This window comes from Theobroma cacao, chromosome 6, assembly GCF_053813885.1.
Source record: "Theobroma cacao isolate CCN51 chromosome 6, ASM5381388v1, whole genome shotgun sequence".
Taxonomy (NCBI): Eukaryota; Viridiplantae; Streptophyta; class Magnoliopsida; order Malvales; family Malvaceae; genus Theobroma; species Theobroma cacao.
Window position 1 is genome coordinate 2,840,607 of NC_142644.1, and position 21,086 is coordinate 2,861,692.

At 37.2% G+C, this 21,086-nt stretch overlaps 3 protein-coding genes across 3 annotated transcripts; 1 reads left to right on the top strand and 2 right to left on the bottom strand.

Moving 5' to 3' along the window:
- The first annotated feature begins 14,478 nt into the window (after positions 1 to 14,478).
- LOC18595311 (cell division cycle 20.1, cofactor of APC complex-like) lies at positions 14,479 to 16,592 on the top strand. The gene is made up of 4 exons (XM_018122968.2): positions 14,479 to 14,736; positions 15,061 to 15,330; positions 15,434 to 16,021; positions 16,138 to 16,592. Exons 1-4 carry the CDS (start codon positions 14,503 to 14,505, stop codon positions 16,276 to 16,278), a joined length of 1,233 nt encoding a protein of 410 aa, XP_017978457.2. The 5' UTR covers positions 14,479 to 14,502; the 3' UTR covers positions 16,279 to 16,592.
- Positions 16,593 to 17,401: 809 nt separating this feature from the next.
- LOC18595312 (protein POLYCHOME-like) lies at positions 17,402 to 19,568 on the bottom strand. The gene is made up of 3 exons (XM_007023202.3): positions 19,437 to 19,568; positions 18,947 to 19,318; positions 17,402 to 18,092 (listed from the first exon to the last, which is right to left on the bottom strand). Exons 2-3 carry the CDS (start codon positions 19,301 to 19,303, stop codon positions 17,715 to 17,717), a joined length of 735 nt encoding a protein of 244 aa, XP_007023264.3. The 5' UTR covers positions 19,304 to 19,318; positions 19,437 to 19,568; the 3' UTR covers positions 17,402 to 17,714.
- Positions 19,569 to 20,434: 866 nt separating this feature from the next.
- Positions 20,435 to 20,881, bottom strand: LOC108662409 (F-box/kelch-repeat protein At3g06240-like). Its single transcript, XM_018122752.1, has one exon. It carries the CDS (start codon positions 20,879 to 20,881, stop codon positions 20,435 to 20,437), a length of 447 nt encoding a protein of 148 aa, XP_017978241.1.
- Positions 20,882 to 21,086: the final 205 nt, after the last annotated feature.

Sequence of the window (21,086 nt, forward strand, 5' to 3'; positions counted from 1 at the left end):
CCTCAGCCCTTGGGCTACCGATCTGTTGAACACACGGTTCAATGAAACATGTCACTTTTCCATACAACCAATCGATTAGGTGGAGTTTCAAGTTATAGGCGGGACTAAGGACACAGTGGTCAACCTCTCGACCAAGACGTGTTCATGCGGTAAGTTCCAGACGGATCTACTCTCATGCACGCATGCCATGGCAGCAATAAAGTATGAGTTTTCGTGTTTTGTTATTTTGTGCATGATGAATTGAATTTTTACATTGTTCGACAACTGTGATTTCATTGCCTTGGCAGTAAGTGCGAACGAGCAGTCATTGAATTCTGCTCGGACTATTACAAGACTCGATCTTGGGTGGAGGGATATGCAGTTCCTATTCGCCCGGTTGGGCATCCCAGTGAGTGGGACATCCCCCATGACATTCAACAAGTTGTCGTTTTGCCACCAACTAGGCGAAGTTAAGCCGAAAGATTTAAGAAGAAAAAGATTCCATCAGTTGGGGAAGGCAGTCGACGACGTAGATGTTCACAATGTAAGAGCTATGGTCATAATAGACAAAATTGTCAGAATCCATTTGATGGTCCATCGACAAACGGGGAAACATCATTTATTCAGCTGACGGCTAGACGACGACGATTAGCCAAGGCATGTGTAATTTGCAAATAACCCGGGCACACGTGAAACTGCTGTCCAATGCGGACTACAAACTATGAGAACATTATAGGTTTCGTACCTGAATATAGTGGCCCTTCAGACGTTAGTAGTTAAGGATTGTTTTGAGATGGCCATTGACATTTGCATTGAATAATACTATTTGAACTTGAAAGCAGCCAGCCAGCAATAAAACATAGAGTGTATATGGCTCTTCAGATGATATTGTTTGTGAAGCAAACACGTTGTACTCATTCATAATTTGTTTATCTTTGTAAACAATTAAATTGAAGCACAAAATATTTAATAATATTTGCACTGATTGATTTTCGCCTCATGCTTCATTTTTTCACATAAAAAAATATGTATAAGAATAACATCTTTCCTATTTTGCTTTAAGCTAGCTAAACCATCACATGAAGGGAAAAAGATAAACAAATGATAATCATTCAAGTGAAACAAACTCAAATAAAAGCTTGCCAAGCAGCAATAGTCCAAAGTACCCAATACATCAAAAAACATTAAAGTCATTCCATACATATATCTTTAAGTTAAATACATGCACAATCTTATGCAGAGGTAGACATCGTATTGAACATTCCAAACACTGAGTAATAGAGAATGTAGTGAAAACTCATGATGGTGGTGGAAATTGAGAGCGAAATAGATCCTCCAATTATTGTTGGCGCGCAACATCTGACGATTTTGCACCTCCTACAATTCCATTAGGGCATTCAACTTAGAGTCCATTATTTCTATAAATGAGAGGAGTCTAGTGAAAGCTTGCTCAACATCGAATGTGGTGGAAATAGGTGCACTAGATCGATCAGTTGACGGACTCGTAGGATACACATTCGGCTGACCCTCATTCCCATCCTCATCAAATTTTGGGTTCTCTATTGTCCCCTTCCTAACCCAAATGTTGTTTATGAAGTCAAAACCTACTTGTTTAATACTATCCTTATCGATATTATCGAACAAAGCATGGTTTTTGGGTGGATCACAATGGGTGTCAACTTTGAAGTAGTTTATGATCTCACTGATCACCATGCCATAAAGTAGCCTTTTAATGCCACCTTGAATGGTCTAGATCATGTCATCCATGATGAATTTAGCTAGGTCGATACAACGGTTTAATTTGATGTTATGTAAGAACCAAAGCCCCTCTGTGGTGACATTCAAGTACTTCGAGCGGTAAGGACTGATAGTGTGAGCGATAATGAGGTGCAAGACTTGATCAAAGAAACATGGCCTTGTCCAATTAGCACTGCCACTCTCATTTGGTGGAGGGTAGATAAACGCCGACCCAAGGTTGCCATAGCCATTGACATAGCGTAGATCTTCTTGGAGGGAAGTAAGGTGAAGGACTCGTTCTATCAGCTCAAGCATAACAAGGATCCGTTGTCCCATGATGTGGGTGAGAAACGAATCATCATGGTGAACTACCAGAGCTATTTTCGACTCAGTATATTTTTGTGTTGCATTGAAGTAAAAAATACGAACCAAATTATCATAGTATTTCCTACTCAATTGTAAATAATGTGTTCACCCTAGATTTTAAAAGTTCGCAAGGTATGGGAAATCAATAGACTTTAAATAATCAAAGTCAATTATACGTCCGAGCATTACCTTGCGATTGGCTAAATTGGCCTTGAATTTCTCAGTGTGAGATGGATGGGTGAAATTTTGCCAAAACGAACTCACTACCGACACTGACGATGTTTCCGCACCAGCAGAGTCGCCTTCACCACTGTTATGAGTCACCATTTGGTGTTTGTTTTAGGACTCATTTGTTGGTGCAAATTGGGTTTAACTGGAATTCAAGAACTGGCAAAATTGACTTCAAGGTGAGCCTTTCAATTAACACTATCTTTAAGACTTATTTCTCCCCCACCACTCGATATGTAAAAGGGGAATAATGCTAGTAACACTTTTCTTGCTCTTGCTCTTATTTTGCCTTGGAATTTTTTTGGTGTTTCAAAATGGTTGGCAACAAGCCCTTTATATAGGCTTCCAAGTGTCTCTTCTTTAAGGCCACAACATTTTCATTAAGATCCCTTTTTGTTTAAAAGACATCTCTACATTTCAACTTATACCTCTTTTATTACAGTCATATTGAAACCGATGTTGTTTTATCTCCTGGTAGCCTTAATACCCTAGACCCTAACCTCTAATAACCCAAAAATCTCTATAACTTTTCTCTAGTTGTAAGTTCAACCACTGAAGTTGAACCGTCTTGCACTGTCTTAAGCAATAGCCGCATCTTCGAGTAAGGCCAATGTCGATCACAATGGCGACCACATTCTGGGTGATGATGAATACTCAACGCTACGATCAAAGAAAAAATGGAAACTATCTCTTCAACTGCCTGCTACATCAATTGGTTTTTCAATTGAACCAGGTAATGATCTGTCTTCGTCTTCACGGTTTAGGGACAACACACATGCTGCTAGGTATAGGGTAATAAAGAATGCCATCATATCGCGTGGGAAAATGGTAGATTGGGAAAGCATGAATTAAGACATATACCTTGAGGGTGACTTATTTACGTTTTTTGACATGGGTAAACTTGAGGGTCTAAGTATCTTTCCATATATTGATTATAGCCTGACTTTTGTTAGGGAATTTTACTCCAACATACGCTAAAGTGAAAATGAATTTCAAAAGTGGCGTGATTTTAACCCACGTGTTTTGAATGTGTATTTGGAAGGAATAGAGTTTACAGTGACTGCATTTGATTTTGGGAAGCTCCTGAAAACGGAGTACAAAGAGGGACAAAACAGATGTCCCCCATTTTATAACTCGTCCCCCATGTGGGTGCACTTGATAGGCAGAACAGAACCATATAGGACAAATTCCTGTTCTGCTCGTCATTTGGAATCTGCACCTTGTGGGTTGATACATAATTTTCTTGTGTCCACAGTACAAGGAAGGATCAGTCGTTTAAGACATGTTAGCGCTGAGGATCTGTGGATGATTGAATCAATTGGGATCCAGTTTGGCCTGAATATTGCAGAATATATGATCATCAGAATGAAAGAAGTTGCCATAGGGGAAGAGACGACCCTTCCATACGGGAACATCATATCAGCTCTAGTTAAGACAAAAGGGATATGGAGCAATAGGTATCTAGTTGATTGGACCAATGGCAGGCCTCGTAAGCTCTCTATCAAAGGCATTGAACTCTGTCAAAGGCAGCCATCTAGTCATCCGACACATGATACTCCATCCAGTCGACCATCTAGAGTTATTCCAGATTCTGTTTCCAATGATGTGATGTATAATATGCTTGTGAGGATTGATAAGAAACTCAGTAACCAAACTACTAGAATGTAGACATTGGAATTGAGGATACAGAATTTTGAGAATCTTCTAATGCAAATAATAGATACAGCTGTTTGGATAGCAGAAGCGCGGTCGAAAGAAACATAACTTAGATTAGTTTCTCTGATATTAACCTCATAGAAAAAGGAAGTCAGTTTTCATTGGTTCTAGCTGAGTTAACCATATCATATTAACATTCATATTTTTAGAGTTGTGGGTTAATTGGATTATGGATACTGTAGTTTCTATTTCTCAGAATTTGTGATATTTTATTTTCTTAAAATTCGCTCATCATGTGCTTTAACTTTCATGTGTTTAGGGTAACTTCTGGTCGAGGGTTTAGGGTGTTTAACTCGATATTTTGTTATGATGGTGATTAAGGTTGGGTTATGGTTTGATATTGTCCATGATAATTGGCTTACCCTTGCTTCGAAGAACATGACACACAATAAGTGAGTCACGCGATTCAAGATCAACTAGTCACGCGATCCCATATCATCTAGTCACGTGATTCCATAATAAGTGGTAACACCACGTCTCATTGTATTATTTGTATACCAAATACTGTAATGTTATTTTCCCTACAATGACATTGCTTGCAATTTACATTACCTATAATTACAGTGCATTGTAAAGTACCAAACACTACTGAGTTTGAGGCTTGTTGTTCACTAGTTTTTATGTCAAATCCTATTCTATAAAATAATTACGACGTCATTTACATGCTCAATAGAATGTTTGCATATTTAGGAAGTTCAAAAAATTGTTAAAAGACGATATTACCCCTAATTGTACTATTAAGTTGATTAAGCCTCGAACTGGTTCAAATAGAAATTTTAAGGTGAAACTAAGAGTTTCACAGTCTAAGAATGATTTAAAATGGTGATTTGGAGTTCGAGGATTAATTTGGAGTCAAATCGAAATTTTCACTATCTAGAGGCAAAATGGTCATTTGCCACTTGAGGACAAAATGAGAATTTTAGAAAAGATTTTTAGGGCCCCATTTGACTTATTGGAGTATGATTTGAGTATTGGAGTATGATTTGAGGTTTAGAAGTGAAAATTTTTAATTTCGGTATAATTTAGAGTATAGGGGTAAAATGGTAATTTTGTCATACCGGGGCCAAAATGGTAATTTTGCACCACCAACATTTGTCAAATTTGTGGAATTTAATTATGGTGGGAATGGCCAAAGATGGAATAAAGGTGTGGTGAAAAATTAAAATGAAAAGTCAAAATTAAAAAAAGGGCCAATGACATGATGACACGTGTCATGTCTTAATTAATTTATTATTTTTCCTTTTTAAAAGGCACAAAAACCATCCCATCTTCCACCCCATGGTCGGCCAAACCAGCAAGAAGAGAGAGAAAAAAAAAACCAAACCCTAGAGAGAGAAAATCAAAGAAAAAGTGTGAATTTTCAAGGAAATTAAGTGAAAACGGTAAGATTTTTTCTATTAAGCTTGAGTTTTCTTATTCCCAAGCATTTCTCCTTATTTTCCATGATTAAATTGCATGATTTCATGGTGATTTCATGGCTGGTCATATGGGTTTGGAGAGAGAAAATTATTGGATTGATTTGATTTTGATATATGTTAGTGTTTAGTGTTAGTTTAGTATGTTAGTAAACAAAATATGTAGAAAAACATTCATTTTTCCCATTACCTAGCCTTAGCTGAATTTTCAAGTCAATGGTGAGGAAGAATGTGATGTTATTTTAGGTTATTTGATTATGAAATCATGGTTTTTGATATGGAAATTAATGAATTATGGAAAGAAAATCAAGTAGAAAAAATTATGACAATGATGCACCATTTTGACCGAATTTTTCGAAGAAGGAATATGAATGTGGCTTTGCTGATTTTTGGGTTATTTGGCTGGACATTGGTGATTTGAAGCATTAGAAAAAGAAATGGGATCAATTGGAGCTAAATTGGATGCGTATTTCAATTTATCAGGTAAAAGATCGAAATAGGTCAATACTGTATTTAGGTAAAATTTAGACCTTTTGCATTTCATACCATGCATTAGTGATCTAAATTAGTTATTTCAATGTAAGGGCAACGTAGTAAATTCTTTGATTTTATACTGTGTCAAGGTGGTGTGCCCTTCGACAAAGGCAAAGAAATTACACTTGGGGATCACTAAGCTGAGTACACCCGAAATCTGAACTTTTGAAATCTATGAGTAAACTTATTATCGTCTTAATTATCTAGAGTAGTTTTATTCAATTGTGTGATTTTATAAAAAATGGGTTTAAATGGTAAATTGCTATATTTTAGGAAAAATTGTGATTTTATAAAATGATTTTAGAAATTTTCTGGAAAATTGAATACTGATTTTGAAAGTAGAGTAATTGGAGACTGCCCGCTTGCGTTATAAATTGTGTTTTAAATTATATGGCTTATAGCAATATGTGAGCATGAATGGCAAAGTCTGTGTTTGTATCAAAATTATATATACTATGTATTCAGCCTTGAGAGGCTAGATTGCGATAAATTGCCATGTCATGCAAAAAAGGATTTTACAAATCAGGTGGTAGATAAAATGATTCATAATCCTTGCAATGGAGGTTCTGTGAACTAGCCTAAGAGAGGGGGCACAGAATCAAACATACCTTACCTCGATTAGAGAGCTGTACATAGGGTTTCTCTAGAGGTAAAGATTTGAGTGCACTTCACGTGGACCACCACGTGAGAGTGAGACTCATCCAACGCCAAGGCATGGCTAGAATTTCGGATGTAAAGGCTTGTAACAGCATTGGTGGTCTCAGTCAGATGCCTAGGCCAAAGCATCCTCGAGAATGATTTTGGCAAGAGCCAAGTTTTGTGAAATACATAAGCCAAGTTGATTATTTGAGTAAATTGATTATTGATGTTATGAAAAACATACTGGAATGGAATATCTTACTTGTCTCCATTTACTCGACTTTAAATGGTTTAGATGGTATCTGTTTACTCACTAGAATTTTATAATCTCACCACCCTCAATTCCCCACATTTTAGGCTCGGGATAGCTGGTAGATAGCCGATTGCATCAAGGACTTCAGTTAGCCTTGCATCGACAAAATTGTAGGTTCACAGACTCGCACCTTATTGGTTAGTTGGGGGCCCACGTGTCACTGTAAAAGTAATTTCATATTTCAGTTATCTACTTTAAAGTACGTATGAATATATTTAGCTTTTACACTACAGAAATTAAATTACGGATTTCTCTATAAATATTATTATTTTTTATTTAGAAAATAGAATATTTTATTAAATATTATTATTTTATTCAAACAATTATAATTTCATTTCAAATAATTATTTTAGACATCTAAATTCACTTTAATTATGAAACATGTGTTTTTCACACCCACACCATGTTTTTGGCGGGTTTTGGTATTTTCGAAGAAAAATGACGAAAATACCCCTGTGAGCTAAAAAATAATATTATATTGTTTTGATTTGGAAATGACTTATGATTTCTTGAAATGCGAGATTTAATAACTTTCCCTCACCGGGGAGATGCGAAAGCTAATGCTAAGCCTTGCGGAGTTCCGATCGGTATTTCGGGTAATGAGTGCCTATCGGGACGTCGTGGCGGTTGTCATAGGCCCGATGGGTGTTCCAGGTCGTGACATTTTATGCATTGCATGACTGGTTTGTATGTATATGATGACTTTTTGTTATGTATTGCGTGACATTGGGCTAGTACGTGACTAGTTATGTTGGCATAACATTAGTGGATATTAGGCATTGACTAACTTATTATTACGTATTGCGAGATTGGTGGTGCATGACTTGTGCAATTCACCTCTTGTTTAAGGCTTTTGTTTAGTAGTTTTTATGCATTGCATGACTGATTTTATGTATTGTGTGAGCTGTTGTTATGTATAACTAGTCACGCGACTCCATTTTTCTAGTGACGCGATTTTAGAATAAATACTCACGTCATTCCATAATAACTAGTAGCGGCACTCCATATATATTATTCAGGCATGTCAATATCAACTAGTCATGCGATTCCACAAAAACTAGTCACGTGCTTCCATAATAACTAGTAACGCCACTCCATATTTACTACTCACGCGAGTCAATATCAACTACTTACGCGATTCTAAATCTTAACGGTTCACGCGATCCATATTTACTACTCACGCGATTCCAAATCAATTAGTCACGCTATTCCCTATTAACTACTGACGTGATTCAAATTTAATACTCACGTGACTCCATATCAAATACTCCCACAAATCAATAGCAACTGGTGACACGATCTCGACCATTCACGCAGATCAATAGCAACTGGTTACAACCCTATGTCACGCAATGCAATTCAACATATCATATGGGCTATAAAGTAAAGAAGTAAAGAGAGGTTGGCATATGCAAACGCATGAACGCTGTCATGTAAATTGTGTAAAATACTAATAGACTTTACCATATGAATAAGGAAAAAACAATGTTGTTCTTATTGGACCCGTATGCTTATCACATGAATGAATACAGAACTGTTTTTATTGCCATTTTTCTTTCTTGTTAAATGATACAAAAAAGAATACAAAGAATAATATGTAAATGATACAACAAAGAATAATATGGACATGATACAGAATAATATTATTTACAAATTGAAAACGAATAAACAAATTAAAAAATTTAACAACTAATGCTATTTGCAAAAATCTCAAAGGCAAACTGTTTTCAAATGCCCTCTATTGCATTTGCCTTCAACGTTTGATCCTCTGACTCGATCGACCACTGCAACGAGGCGATAACCCAATCCCTGCAAGTGTGCGAATTTTGCTGTATCGGGGTCTTTGCATTTAACCTATACCTCATCCACGTCAAAGGTTGTTTTTGATGACACGAGCTAACAAAGTACCCCACCTAGTGGCATATAATGGGAAACAATGATGTTAGTGGACTCATCTGCTTATCACGCAAGTCGAACTTCAGTGCTTCTGTCCGATTGTACGATGAGTCCACTAACATCATAGTCCATTTTAGCAAGTTGATGTGCACTACCACCTAGTGGCCATCTAAAAAGCACGGTACGAAAATTGAGTCAACCTCATGCCATGGCAAACCCCATGGAGGACTCCCACCCCTTGCATACTGAAGCACATGGTCTGACATTACTGCCTCACTCGGCTTGAATGTCTTCTCGGTGGGGGAAAGCTTCATTTCTTTGCTTAGAGCTAGCAGAATAAGCTGTCAATTATGTTATGCACAATAGTTAGATGCAATTAACTAATACACAGCCCATACATTTCAATAATTACAACTCAGTAAAATATAATATACTTATATAAAAGGCGGTGTCAACGATGCATATTCTTTGCTTGTAGTGTTGTGGATGGTGCTCACGCGCCCGCTTACACAACACGCTGATACATGCATCAATCTGTTGGTTGTCCATCAACTCTGTCGGCATCTTCAATTGCTGAAAAAAATCAGGGCCCTCATCCCCTTCAATGCCCAGAATGTTAACCCTACATATTTATAATATAGTTAAAATTATAGTGACGGTCATTTTTTAAGTAACCTTACTGCGATGGTCATTTCTCACAATTTTCTCTTTATAATAATAACCATGTCAAAAGGTCTATGTACTAAATACCCTAAAACCATTAACCTTAATATCGTCTACTGCTTTCATTTTACCTGGCTTGCTCGTTTTTCATGAAGGACTCATATCTGTCCTTCAAATCGTCATTCGCTTTGCACTGGACTAATAGCGGGTTAACATATGGGCTTCGAAGGTATTTGATGGCCAAGCTCACATGTGCATCTTCTGCCTCAGGTTGAGGTGGAGCCTCAGGACAAGGTGTGATCTCACCATGCGAGGGGGCCTCTGCTGCAGTTGGGACAGAAGCAGAACGCGCGAAAGTTGTAGTTTGACTACTTGCAAGATGAGGTCCCTCTTCGACCTCAGACGGAATAGGTGGAACCTCGAGAGAAAGTGTACGCTGAGAATGTTGGTCTGCCTCTACTGGAGATGGAATGGAAGTAGAATGATGTTCGATTAGGCCAGCGAGTGGTGAGCTTTGAGTCGATGCACTTGACTAATTTATGCCACCTGCATTGTCAAGTTCAACCCCAATACTGCTGCCCTCTTCGACGAGCACACCATTCTCTTCACCCATCGATCGACCCTAAACAATCAAAAAAATCAAACACATTAGAACAGTGTATACATCGTACATGTTATAACTCACGTGATAAATAACATAAAAGCTCATACCTCAAAATGATCGATCACTCGATCGACAATCCGATCTTCCAACCCTTGCAGTAACTGCTGGATATGCTCATGCACTGATTGCATCTGCAACTGCATCACCCGCTAGATCTTCAACTGCATTGACTGCTGGATCTTCAACTATATTGCATGCATCTACATCTGCATATTCGTCTGCAATGACTAGAGGTCTTTCTTTCATTGTGTATGTATCTTTTGTAGCTTTCGTTTAGTACTTGTAGTCATTTGCGAACGCAGCGACCAATTGCACGGCTCAACATGAGGGGCAGCACCTGAAGTAGGATGAGGGGTAGCAGTAGAAGCAGAAGGAGTAGCAACATGATGAGCAGCAACAGAAGCATCATGAAAAGCTGTAGGAGAAGAATCAGGTGCCTCAATAACATCGAACTAAGAATGAACCTCCTCGTCCGTGGTGTGTCTCTGCTTAACGCCTCGTCGTACTGGACTTTTCCTTTTTCGATCTATAATTTTCCTTGTTTGATGGGGACAGAATTTTGGCCCACCCTCCAACTTCCATAATGGAACGTATTGCTGCCCTTCGAAGATATTGACCTTAATGTCCACCCACTATGCGATCAACATCTCTTCTGCCGTTGGCTCCAATGTCCTCACTGTGCACAACTGCACCAAAACATATATTGCTATTAGGTATAACCCTCGCTACCTTATGACAATAAAAATAAAATTTAATAAAATAAAATAAATATGGTTTCTTCACTCACTTTGCCCTCTCTCTCCAAACTTGCAATATTGGCGTGGAAGCCTGTAGGCCTCTCTTCACATTGCCATTTAAGCATTCTTGGTCAAACCTGTATGGACTGCCGCTGCCTTCCGAACAAGCTTCTGATTTCAAGTATTGCTTCCAACACCAAAACTGCACATCAATTGTGTAACATTTTTAATCACCTTATAAATTCTTATGCGAAAAGAATAATGATAATGATAAACATTAGGGTATGCCAAACTACCTGAAACGCTCATATGAATCCATAGAGGTGGTAGCGCTTCTTCTCTGCTATGCCCATATCAGGAGGTTCGAAACCTCTCATCAAGTAATCCACGGTCAGACACCAAACATATGTGCCTCATGGGAATGCATTCCACTTGTCAATGTTCTCAACTAACGACAACAACCATGGAACCACTAATCGTCTGTAGTCTTGACCGAATAAACATTGGTTGCGATCAAGATGAAGGCCATCTTGGTCGCGTCTCCCTCCTGCTGAAACTGCCCTTCTTTGAACGTATCTAAAACCTGTTGGATCTTCACTTCCTTCCCTACTCCCCAATATCATAGGTAAATTCCTCCAAGAAGGGCCTCGTACGATTGATAATAAGGGCCAGTAGGGGACAAAACTTCAGTCCTATCACCAGATAGAACTCCCTCTTAGAAAACCAAGCCTTTGTTTTCCCTATTGCAAACCATAACTCTCCCTCAATGGTGTCAAGTTCGTTGATTCTGCGCAGCATTAGGTTGTGCACGAGACTAGTGCAGAATAAACTCTTGTCTGATTCGACATGCATCATGTGGCCAAAGCATGTTCTCTTAAAGTTTTCCAACTCGTTTACTTGACACAGCATCTCACGTATCATGTGCAGATGCGACCACTTATAGTGGATGTTAATGCCAGCTTCGAACCCCCACCAATGCCTCGGCACACAAAGTAAGGACTCTGCATTATCCTGCTCTGTTCCTGTGCTGGCCATCTGTAACATAAAATAGATAACATTCTCATTTTAGTCAAGTTAATACTATCATTGTAGATTAACAGAAAAACTAGAGGAATTTCTTAGAAGTAGCCCTCCACAAAAGCCCACTCAAAAAATAAACCCTCACAATAATCTTAACTGATTTTAGACAAACCTAAAACAGAATAATTAATCCAAGTGTAGAGCATGGATTATTAAGTAAATCAACATAAACACATTAAAGTATTACAATTCACCCAAAATAATACAGAATGAACCCAATGTCGATCATGCAATGCCATGCAGATAAATTTCATGCAATTATGACACTCGTGCAATTTCCTACAACAAGAGTCACGCAATGCCTAATCAATTAGTCACGCAATTACTAACATTAAATCACGCAATGATTTATAAACAAGTCACGTAATTCTAAGAACAACTAATCGAACACGCACACACTAACTGACGCCATGCCTGAACAATATTTACGCAATAACCTAGAAACCAATCACGTAAAGTTAAACCTTTGTGCAATCACGCAATCCCTAAATGACGCCATGCCAAAATCCACTCACGCAAAAGGTACCAACCACATAAGCAAGCCCTCAGTCACGCAATATCTAAACCCTCAACCCAATTCCTAACAAAGGGCGTTTCTCACAATTTTCTTTAACACATACATATAAACCAGTCACGCTTTGCTAGTCACCTTTCCACCCCAACAACACTAACAATACCACCTTCATGTTTATATTCAAAAATTTCAAACAACAATAATATCAATATGAACAAGCAATATGTATAGGTTTATGCTCAAAAACCTAAACCCTAAACACGAAGAATAACCATTTCTCCACATGATTCAAAATAAAATAAAAATTTTATGAAAAATTATTATACCTTTCTCAACGTACTGTCAACTTCCTCTCACTGCTCAATATGTGAACTACCTTTATGCGAGCAATAACCACTCCATAATGCTCCAACCACTGCGAAAATGCTCGAAAGTTGAACTGGTGAGGAATGCTTTTGACAGAATTGCTTCTGAAGATATATACGGTGTCTCGATGGAAACCGAGGAGTTATGATCCATATAAACATACTTGACCCGTTAATAGGTTTCGGGTTGAGGAGCAAACCCAAACAAATGAGAGAGAATGGGCTGGTTTCATTAAGGATAATTTTGTTTATTTTTTTTTCTCTTGGCTAAAAACAGTTAAAATTATAACGAGGGTCATTCTCAGAAACGCCTTATGCAGGGGTGGAGCCTCCTTATGTGATGGGCCCCAAAACTTTTAAAAATATTTTTATAACATATAAAATTTTTAATTATTTTATATATTCTATTAATGATCTTTTCAAAATAATTTTTTTATTTAATAATTAATATAAATAAAAATAAATAAAATGATTTCACATATTTCACCCAATTTTAAATTTTTTTAATTTATATTATTATTTATTTATTTATTTCATTTCTATTCAATTTGTTCATATGTTATAAGTTTTTACAATTTTTTTAAAATTTCTACAAGCCATTAACTATATTTTTTTTTCTTTTTTGTTATATAATATGTGGTACCTACTTTCTACTTCTCATGTTCTTTTTTATGTTATGTAAAGTTTATGTTATATGATTTTAATCTTTAAAAATTAATAAATTATTTTATAGTTCTAAAATATAAGTTGTAGTTTTACATTTTTACTTAAAATTTCATCAATGTATCATTTTTTTATTAATCTTGATTGTATAAGAGAAAACTAACTTGAGTATTTTTTTTTATATGCTTTACGTTTTATATTTAATTGAAATGAAATTCTCTTGAATCTATAGTATTTAAATAATTCTGATTATATAGGAAGAAACTATTAATCTTATATATCAATTTTAACTATTTATATTTTATAAATTATAATTTTATATTTAATTTCATATTTCTATTATTAATATTTTTATTATTGATAAATTTTAATATACTAATTTGGCTAGCTTCACTCGTGGCCTTATGCATCATGCCAATTCAAAAAATGAACTCATTTTATAAGCCGCCAATCCGATCTCTTATAAATCTAAACGTTCCCACCTCCCAACGGCTCACTCTGAAAATACCAACGGCTCTCTCTTGCTCTGCATTTCCCTTCAAGCAATCGGAGCTACCAAATCCTCTATCCTTTGAATCTCTTGCAAAAATAATCTTATGTTTCTTTCTCCACCTGGGGTTTTACTTTGAATTTTAAATCCTTTTTCTGTGTTCTTTTCGTTACGTTCCTGCGAATTGGGTTGCGAAACAATCCTCGATCCAGTTCGGAGGGAAGGTAGCGAATTTCCCTAACATTGACCATTTCAATTCTTTCGATTTTCCCCTTTTGTCTTGGCTTTGTTGGGTTTAGGGTCTTATAAATTCTTGTACCAAGAATGAACGCTCTTCAACAACTTATTCTTCAAAGAACAGATACCCAGGATGATGTAAGTAAGGAAAGCAAATACATTGATTCCTCTAAATTCTTTAGTTTTTTTTTTTTTTGGGTTTCTTTTATTAAAATTCTATATGTTTAATTGATAAGCTTGATAGGTTCATACCAAATAGGTCAGCGATGGACTTTGACTATGCTCATTACATGCTGACACAAGGGAGAAAAATAAGAGAGAAAACGGATAATATCCGTTCTCCATGTACGGAAGCTTACCAGAAGCGTTTAGCTGAGGCCCTGAATATGAATCAGACCAGAATCTTGGCATTCAAGAATAAGCGACCCATGTCGGGTCGTGATATGATCCGCAGTGAAATGGGTTCCCAACCCGCCAAGAAAAGGCGGTACATCAGTCAGGTCCTTCTTTTTTCTAGCCTTTCACTAATTTTTAAAACACTTTGGTGCATATCCTTGTGGCAATTTGAAACGTTTGAATAGATATAGCTATCGTTTGTTTGTATGCCCTTTTGAAAATGTAAAATTTAAAAATGTAAGCAGATAGTTAAAAATTGAAAATTGTAATTTTCTTTTTTTGAAAAATATAATGTATGAAGAAGAAAATTAACAATTGAATGGTTTAGTGATGGGATTAGGGGTAGCACCTAGTCTTTGACATTTGAAGAAGATGTAATTTAGACATGTGTTTTGTCTAATAGTTTGTTTTGGGATTTGATTTTGCAGACTTCAGAGAGGACACTTGATGCCCCTGAAATTTTGGATGATTTTTCCTTGAATTTACTTGATTGGGGATGTAACAACGTGCTTGCAATTGCCCTAAATGACATAGTATATCTGTGGGATGCTTCAAATGGTTCTGCCTCTGAACTTGTCACTATTAACTCTGAAGATGGTCCTATTGCAAGTGTAAGCTGGGCGCCTGATGGGCAGCACATTGCAATTGGCCTGAATAATTCTCATGTTCAACTGTGGGATTGTCAAGTTAAGAGACAGGTTTGTCTTAATTTTCTGATTGTTTTTCTTTCTGTTGGTGATGTTTTAAGCATGTTTTTATTGAATTTTTTTTTTTTGGGGATCTTTTCTGTTAATTGTGTAGCTAAGAACTTTGAGAGGTGGTCATCGTCATGGGACACGAGTGAATGCATTAGCTTGGAACAATCACATTCTTACAACCGGAGGAATGGATGCTAGAGTTATAAACAATGATGTTAGGGTACGAGAACACACTGTTGAATGCTACATGGGACATCAGTTGGAGGTTTGTAGCCTGAAATGGTCTTCCTCAGGTCAACAGTTGGCTAGCGGAGGCAATGACAATCTGCTTTTTATCTGGGACAGATTCATGGCCTCTTCAAATTCCAGAACACAGTGGCTACACAAGCTTGATGACCACACAGCTGCGGTGAAAGCCCTTGCTTGGTGCCCATTTCAGAGAAATTTGTTAGCCTCAGGAGGCAGTAGAAGTGATCAATGCATTAGATTTTGGAACACGCATACAGGTGCTTGCTTGAATTCAGTTGACACTGGTTCAGAGGTCTGTGCTCTTTTGTGGAATAAGCATGAGCGTGAACTTCTTAGCAGTCATGGTTTTCCAGATAATCAGCTCATTTTATGGAAATATCCATCCATGAAAAAGATGGCAGAACTCCTTGGCCACACATCGAGAGCACTTTACATGGCTGAGGTACTATATTGAATTGATTTTTTTTTTAGTTTTATATTGATTCTTTTGCTTTTATATGCGTAATTGTCTTTCTTTTTTTTTTTTGTGCTCTGACAAATTTCATATTTTCCTTCTAGAGTCCAAATGGATGCACTGTGGCAACTGCAGCAGGGGATGAGAGACTGCAGTTCTGGAATGTGTTTGGGACTCCTGAAGTGGCAATTTCGGCAGCAAAACTGGAGCCTGAGCCATTCGCTAATATATCTCGTATTCGTTGAGCATTTGAAATATAATACAAGAGGTTTCCATCTCTCCATTAATTAAGGTGTGGATAAGGATATTTTGTGTAAAGCAGCATCATACAAGATTTATCAGTCTGTAAAAATTGTGTTTAGGATGTGGAAAGCAATTTTTCCCTGTAAAAATCTCATAGTAACCATATGTAGTAACTATTGTATTTGTTGTTTATAGAATCAACCAATTCATGTAGTTTAGGGGAAGTGATTTTCAATTTGGATGTGGAAAGCAATTTTTCCCTGTAAAAATCTCATAGAAACCATATATGGTAACTATTTTATACGTAGTTTATAGAATCAACCAATTTATGTTTTACTGTGTTCCATCAATAAATTTTTTTGTTTTAATGTGTTGGGAGCAGCTCCATTGAATGCAATTATAGGAAAACATGAAAGAGGGGGCATTACTTGGGAGAATTGGGATTCTCGTTTTCTGGTGAATGAGGTTATGAGCTTGTGATGAATGCCTCTTTGAATGTGGTTGTTATTAATTTTGATTTAATTATACTAAATATTAGATGGTTGTGTATGATAATTGATAACTGAGCAGCTATTAAGGTATAAGGTGAGGACTCCACCTACTGAGAACATGCACACAGACATTTCTAAAATAACATGGTTTAAGGATCCCACCTGAATAGCAGGAATGACTTGTGCAGTGAAGATGAAAGTGGTTCTTGCACTTAAAAACAGAAGAAAATGATTAGGAATTGGCCACAAGGCTACAACATGTGTTCAACTTTGAGCTTGAAATCTTCAAATTGTTAGAAAGATCAAAAAGGCAAGGTCAAGGGTATATTCAACAACCAGTTCCTGCTACTTTCAGAAAACATAAACTTTATCATTATTCTGTTTTTCAATATGCTAGAAAAAGTCATCCAACTGATCCCAGATACCACCTCCATTATTTATTCTGTTCCCGTATTTGCACTTCCTTTTCTCCAACAATGTATGCATAAAAAAAAAATTAACAGCTAGAAAAATAAGTTGATCTGTACATCGTAACATGAATATAGCCTGTTACACAGAAGGAAATTCCAATCTTAATGTGAATGGTCAAAATGTCAGGGCAGAGGCCAAAGACCCAGAATAAAACCCGAAAGCCTGTTCAACAAATATTGGTAGAATCCATTCTTATGATACTTGATTAGAACATAGTAACATGAATATAGAGCTAAGAAACCAAACCAATTGTTTATCTACATGAGTTTGAAACAAATCCTTCTATTCCTACACCAAAGTATTGAAGGAAATTTGACTTCTGATCCTATAGTGAGACATGTAGTAATATGTCAAACTGTAAAAGAAGTTAAAAAGTATATCCTATAGTGAGACATTTAGTAGTATGTTAAATTGTAGAAGAAGATAGAAAGTATCTATGCTATCTAGTCATACGTGGTTGCACAATGCACTCAAGATTAGCGCATTGACATCAGTGTGCGGACTTTCTTCTGTCTTTCTGCTTTCTTGGCAGTGGGAGTCCTCTTCATCTTCTGCAATTCCTCCAACACAGCTTTCTCTACAGTGTCAATTGAGTTCAAGAGTTTCTTTTGTGGTGTAAGAATCTCAGATTCCTCAGCATTCTGATTATTGACATTAAGCAAAATCTTTGACACATTATGGACTGATAGAGGACAAGGCTTCATTCTGGCAGTTGTAGCTGGAGCAGAGAAATTGTGCTTGAGTTGAGTAGCTGATGATAAATTTGAATTAAGAACGCTTTCATCCCTCAATGCTGGGCTCTCAAGTATTTGGCCTTCGCCTTCTCCTACACAAGCCCTCCTCCTTTGAATGGCCTGGGTAAATTCTCATCAATTTAACTATCTCAGCAAGCCCAAGAAAACCTCCAAGTCTACGAACAGAAAAGAAAATACCATCCACTCTATTTCAGCTGAAATCCTATGTAGCCCAACAAATCTGAAGCTAATTAGGCTTGTCCTCAGAATAGACAACCAAAGAAATATGAGAAATTTCTTTCCAACTTTGACAGACACAGAAAACAAAGGTAAATTCTGGCCATTCTATTGGTGCTCGAGTTGAGCACCTAATCTAATGTGGGATATGAACTTCTACTTTTTGGTTGAAAAAATAGGGGACTGGAGTGAATATATCAGATTGAAATCTACATAGCACAAAGATTAACAGGCAGTATGGGTCCATGTTCTATAAAAAACCCAAAAACAGAGAGAATTACAAAAGACTTACAGGAAAATAGACTATGGGTTATTAACAAGTACTAAGGGAGCCTAAAGGTACATGTGACAAAAGGAAGACAAGTACATGAACATCTAACAGTTCTCCAAGGACGTTTTCAGCAAAACGTAAATGAGGGGATAAAAACCCACACCTGAGAAAGTAAAATGGAGGTCATTCAAGCAAGCAACTTCTATAATAATACGAAATTCAGCAATCATTAAACATATTAGAAGTAAGGGGGGAAAAAAAGACAATAAATACCAAAATCAGCGGTTGAATAATCATAATGGCAACAATCTCTTTAGCAAAAGTAACTAGTGCAGTTCAAAATAAACCAACCAAAATTTTTCCTTTTTAGCAGTGAACATAGAAAACAAAGAAACAGATCAAAATACAGAATCAAAACCCTAAAGTAAAAATGGCACCAAAAAAAAAGCGAAAGAGCAGGCATTACCCTTACAACAGCAGTAATATCACGGAGAGGAGTTCTTGGGTACCAAGAAGGTAACACACTGCCCCTTCCACGGCCCAAGGCAGTCACAGACACCGGAGTATTCTCTTTTCCCGGGTAAAGATTCCGGCTACTTCTAATCCCGGACCTTGGGGCCCCAAAACTGCTGCCCCTGCGGAGCCCTCCATCAGACGTATTTACAGCAACTCCCATTGGCCTACGAGTAACTGCTCGTTGAACAGGGGAGCCTAACAACTCCCGTGATTCATCGGAGAGAATTCCCAAAGGCCCAGACCGGCTTCGAGCGAAGACTTGTGCCATATCAACGGCTCTCGTGATTCTATCTCTTGGCTCCGCCATTGCATATGGGTCCAACTGACAGAAAAAAGAAAAAGAAAAAGAACATGGGTATCAGGAATCTCCAAGAAAGACGGAAAATGAGAAAGAAGAGAAGAGAACGAGAAAAGGGGTTGGGTTAGTTAGTTTTATTTACCTTTTGGAAGAAATGGGGTTTTCTTGATAGGGTTTGACGGTGACGAAGGGTCTCTCGGCAGAGGACAAAAGGAGAGAGAGAGAGCTTTGTTGCTTGGGGGAGAGGCGAATTTGGCAAAGTTTTCCAATTGAAAAATGGGCTGTATTGTAGGGGGAAAGGAGTTTCCAAATGCACGTGCATGCTTTTTTTCAATTTTCAAACTTCGGGTTTAGGCGCTTAACCACCGGTCGTCTTTGATTGGTAAGATTACTCTTTTGCCCTCCTCGGGGGCGATTACTGGGGATGTTGAGACTTGTGAGAGGTTTTTTGAACCTGGTAATGTTCATTATATCATTTGCTTGTTGCTTAGATACATGGGATTCAATAAACTTTGTTCAGGTTGAATTGCTTTAAATGCTGAGGAACTATTCGAGAAAGTTATTGAACAATTCGTAGTGAATGGTTGATTCTAGCTTTGGTTATTTACTGTCATAATTGTTTTCTGAATGAGCCTATGCTTTTTCTGCATGATTTCTTAGCTTTAACCTTGAAAACTTCTATATATGTAGACTTCTGATTTATAAGCACCATCTAGCAGGAATGAGTTTCTTCAGATACAAGTTGGTTAGAAGAGAATATATCCATAGGAAATAGAGATCCGAAGAATGCTAGCTCATTTAAAAATTTTGTTGTTATATAGAACAGCTGTAAATGTTACAAGGCTGGACATAGATGCTAAAGTTTCCTGATCAATCATAAATAAAGAAAGCCACTAAAAGGAAATCTAAAATGGTTGAGAGAAGAGAATTCATAGCCGAAAGGCAAGATTGAGATACCAAATAGTATCTATATATAGAAACTTTGCTCTTGCCATCTGGTGATGTGCGTAGCTGCCATTGAAGAATACTCTAACTCGTATGCTGAATAGTTAACAGACAAGAGACATAAATCACAAAAAGAAAAAGTTATCGAAAGTTTTGGGAATTTTAGTTGTCATAATCATCAGCATCTTTTCCTTCCTAGAGTGCGACCAGACTCTCTATGTAAGTGCCAACAGTTAACAAGTCTACCTTTGAATTATCCAATTCAACATTCTTAAGTTTTTTATTCTCAGGATAATACACAGTTAGCTCTCTATGATTTTCCAGATTTTCGAAAACCAACCTCCCATTCATCCCCAGTCCTAAAAACCGCAACGGGTGACTCAAAGAGAAGAGTTGAATAGCATGTAGTCTAGTCCATGACTCTTGAACACCATATTCCTCCATCACCCATATCTCATAACATTGTCCTTCCTCAGGCTTAATCACACAAAGAAAATTCCTGTGAACATCGATCCACCGAAGGCATCTATTTCTTAGAACAAAATCTGGCAGTAGAAACAACTTGAACACCTCAGTGCTGACATCAAAACTAACTACTTGTTTTGCATTTCTTTTCTTGCCAAGAAATCCCAATAGCCCCATTTTAAAAATGCATGCTGATGTCCATAAATCTCAAAGTGAACATCCGGTCATATTTCCACTCTTCTCCAAGAATTCATTCCCAACATGCACACTTCAACGTGCTTGCTACAAACCAATATCCCTTCCTCACCATAATGCATAGATACTATCATAACTACCTTATGAACATTATTTATAGAATCATAACCAAACCCCAGTGACACTG

Bases quoted from the DNA above. Each gene is read 5' to 3' on its own strand.
- LOC18595311 (XM_018122968.2), top strand. From the start codon at position 14,503: ATGGACTTTGACTATGCTCATTACATGCTGACACAAGGGAGAAAAATA. The intron at 14,737-15,060 runs GTCCTTCTTTTT...TTGATTTTGCAG, and splicing joins AAAGGCGGTACATCAGTCAG to ACTTCAGAGAGGACACTTGA. The intron at 15,331-15,433 runs GTTTGTCTTAAT...TTAATTGTGTAG, and splicing joins ATTGTCAAGTTAAGAGACAG to CTAAGAACTTTGAGAGGTGG.
- LOC18595312 (XM_007023202.3), bottom strand. From the start codon at position 19,303: ATGGCGGAGCCAAGAGATAGAATCACGAGAGCCGTTGATATGGCACAA. The intron at 18,093-18,946 runs GTAATGCCTGCT...GAATTTACCCAG, and splicing joins ATATTACTGCTGTTGTAAGG to GCCATTCAAAGGAGGAGGGC.
- LOC108662409 (XM_018122752.1), bottom strand. From the start codon at position 20,881: ATGGGGCTATTGGGATTTCTTGGCAAGAAAAGAAATGCAAAACAAGTA.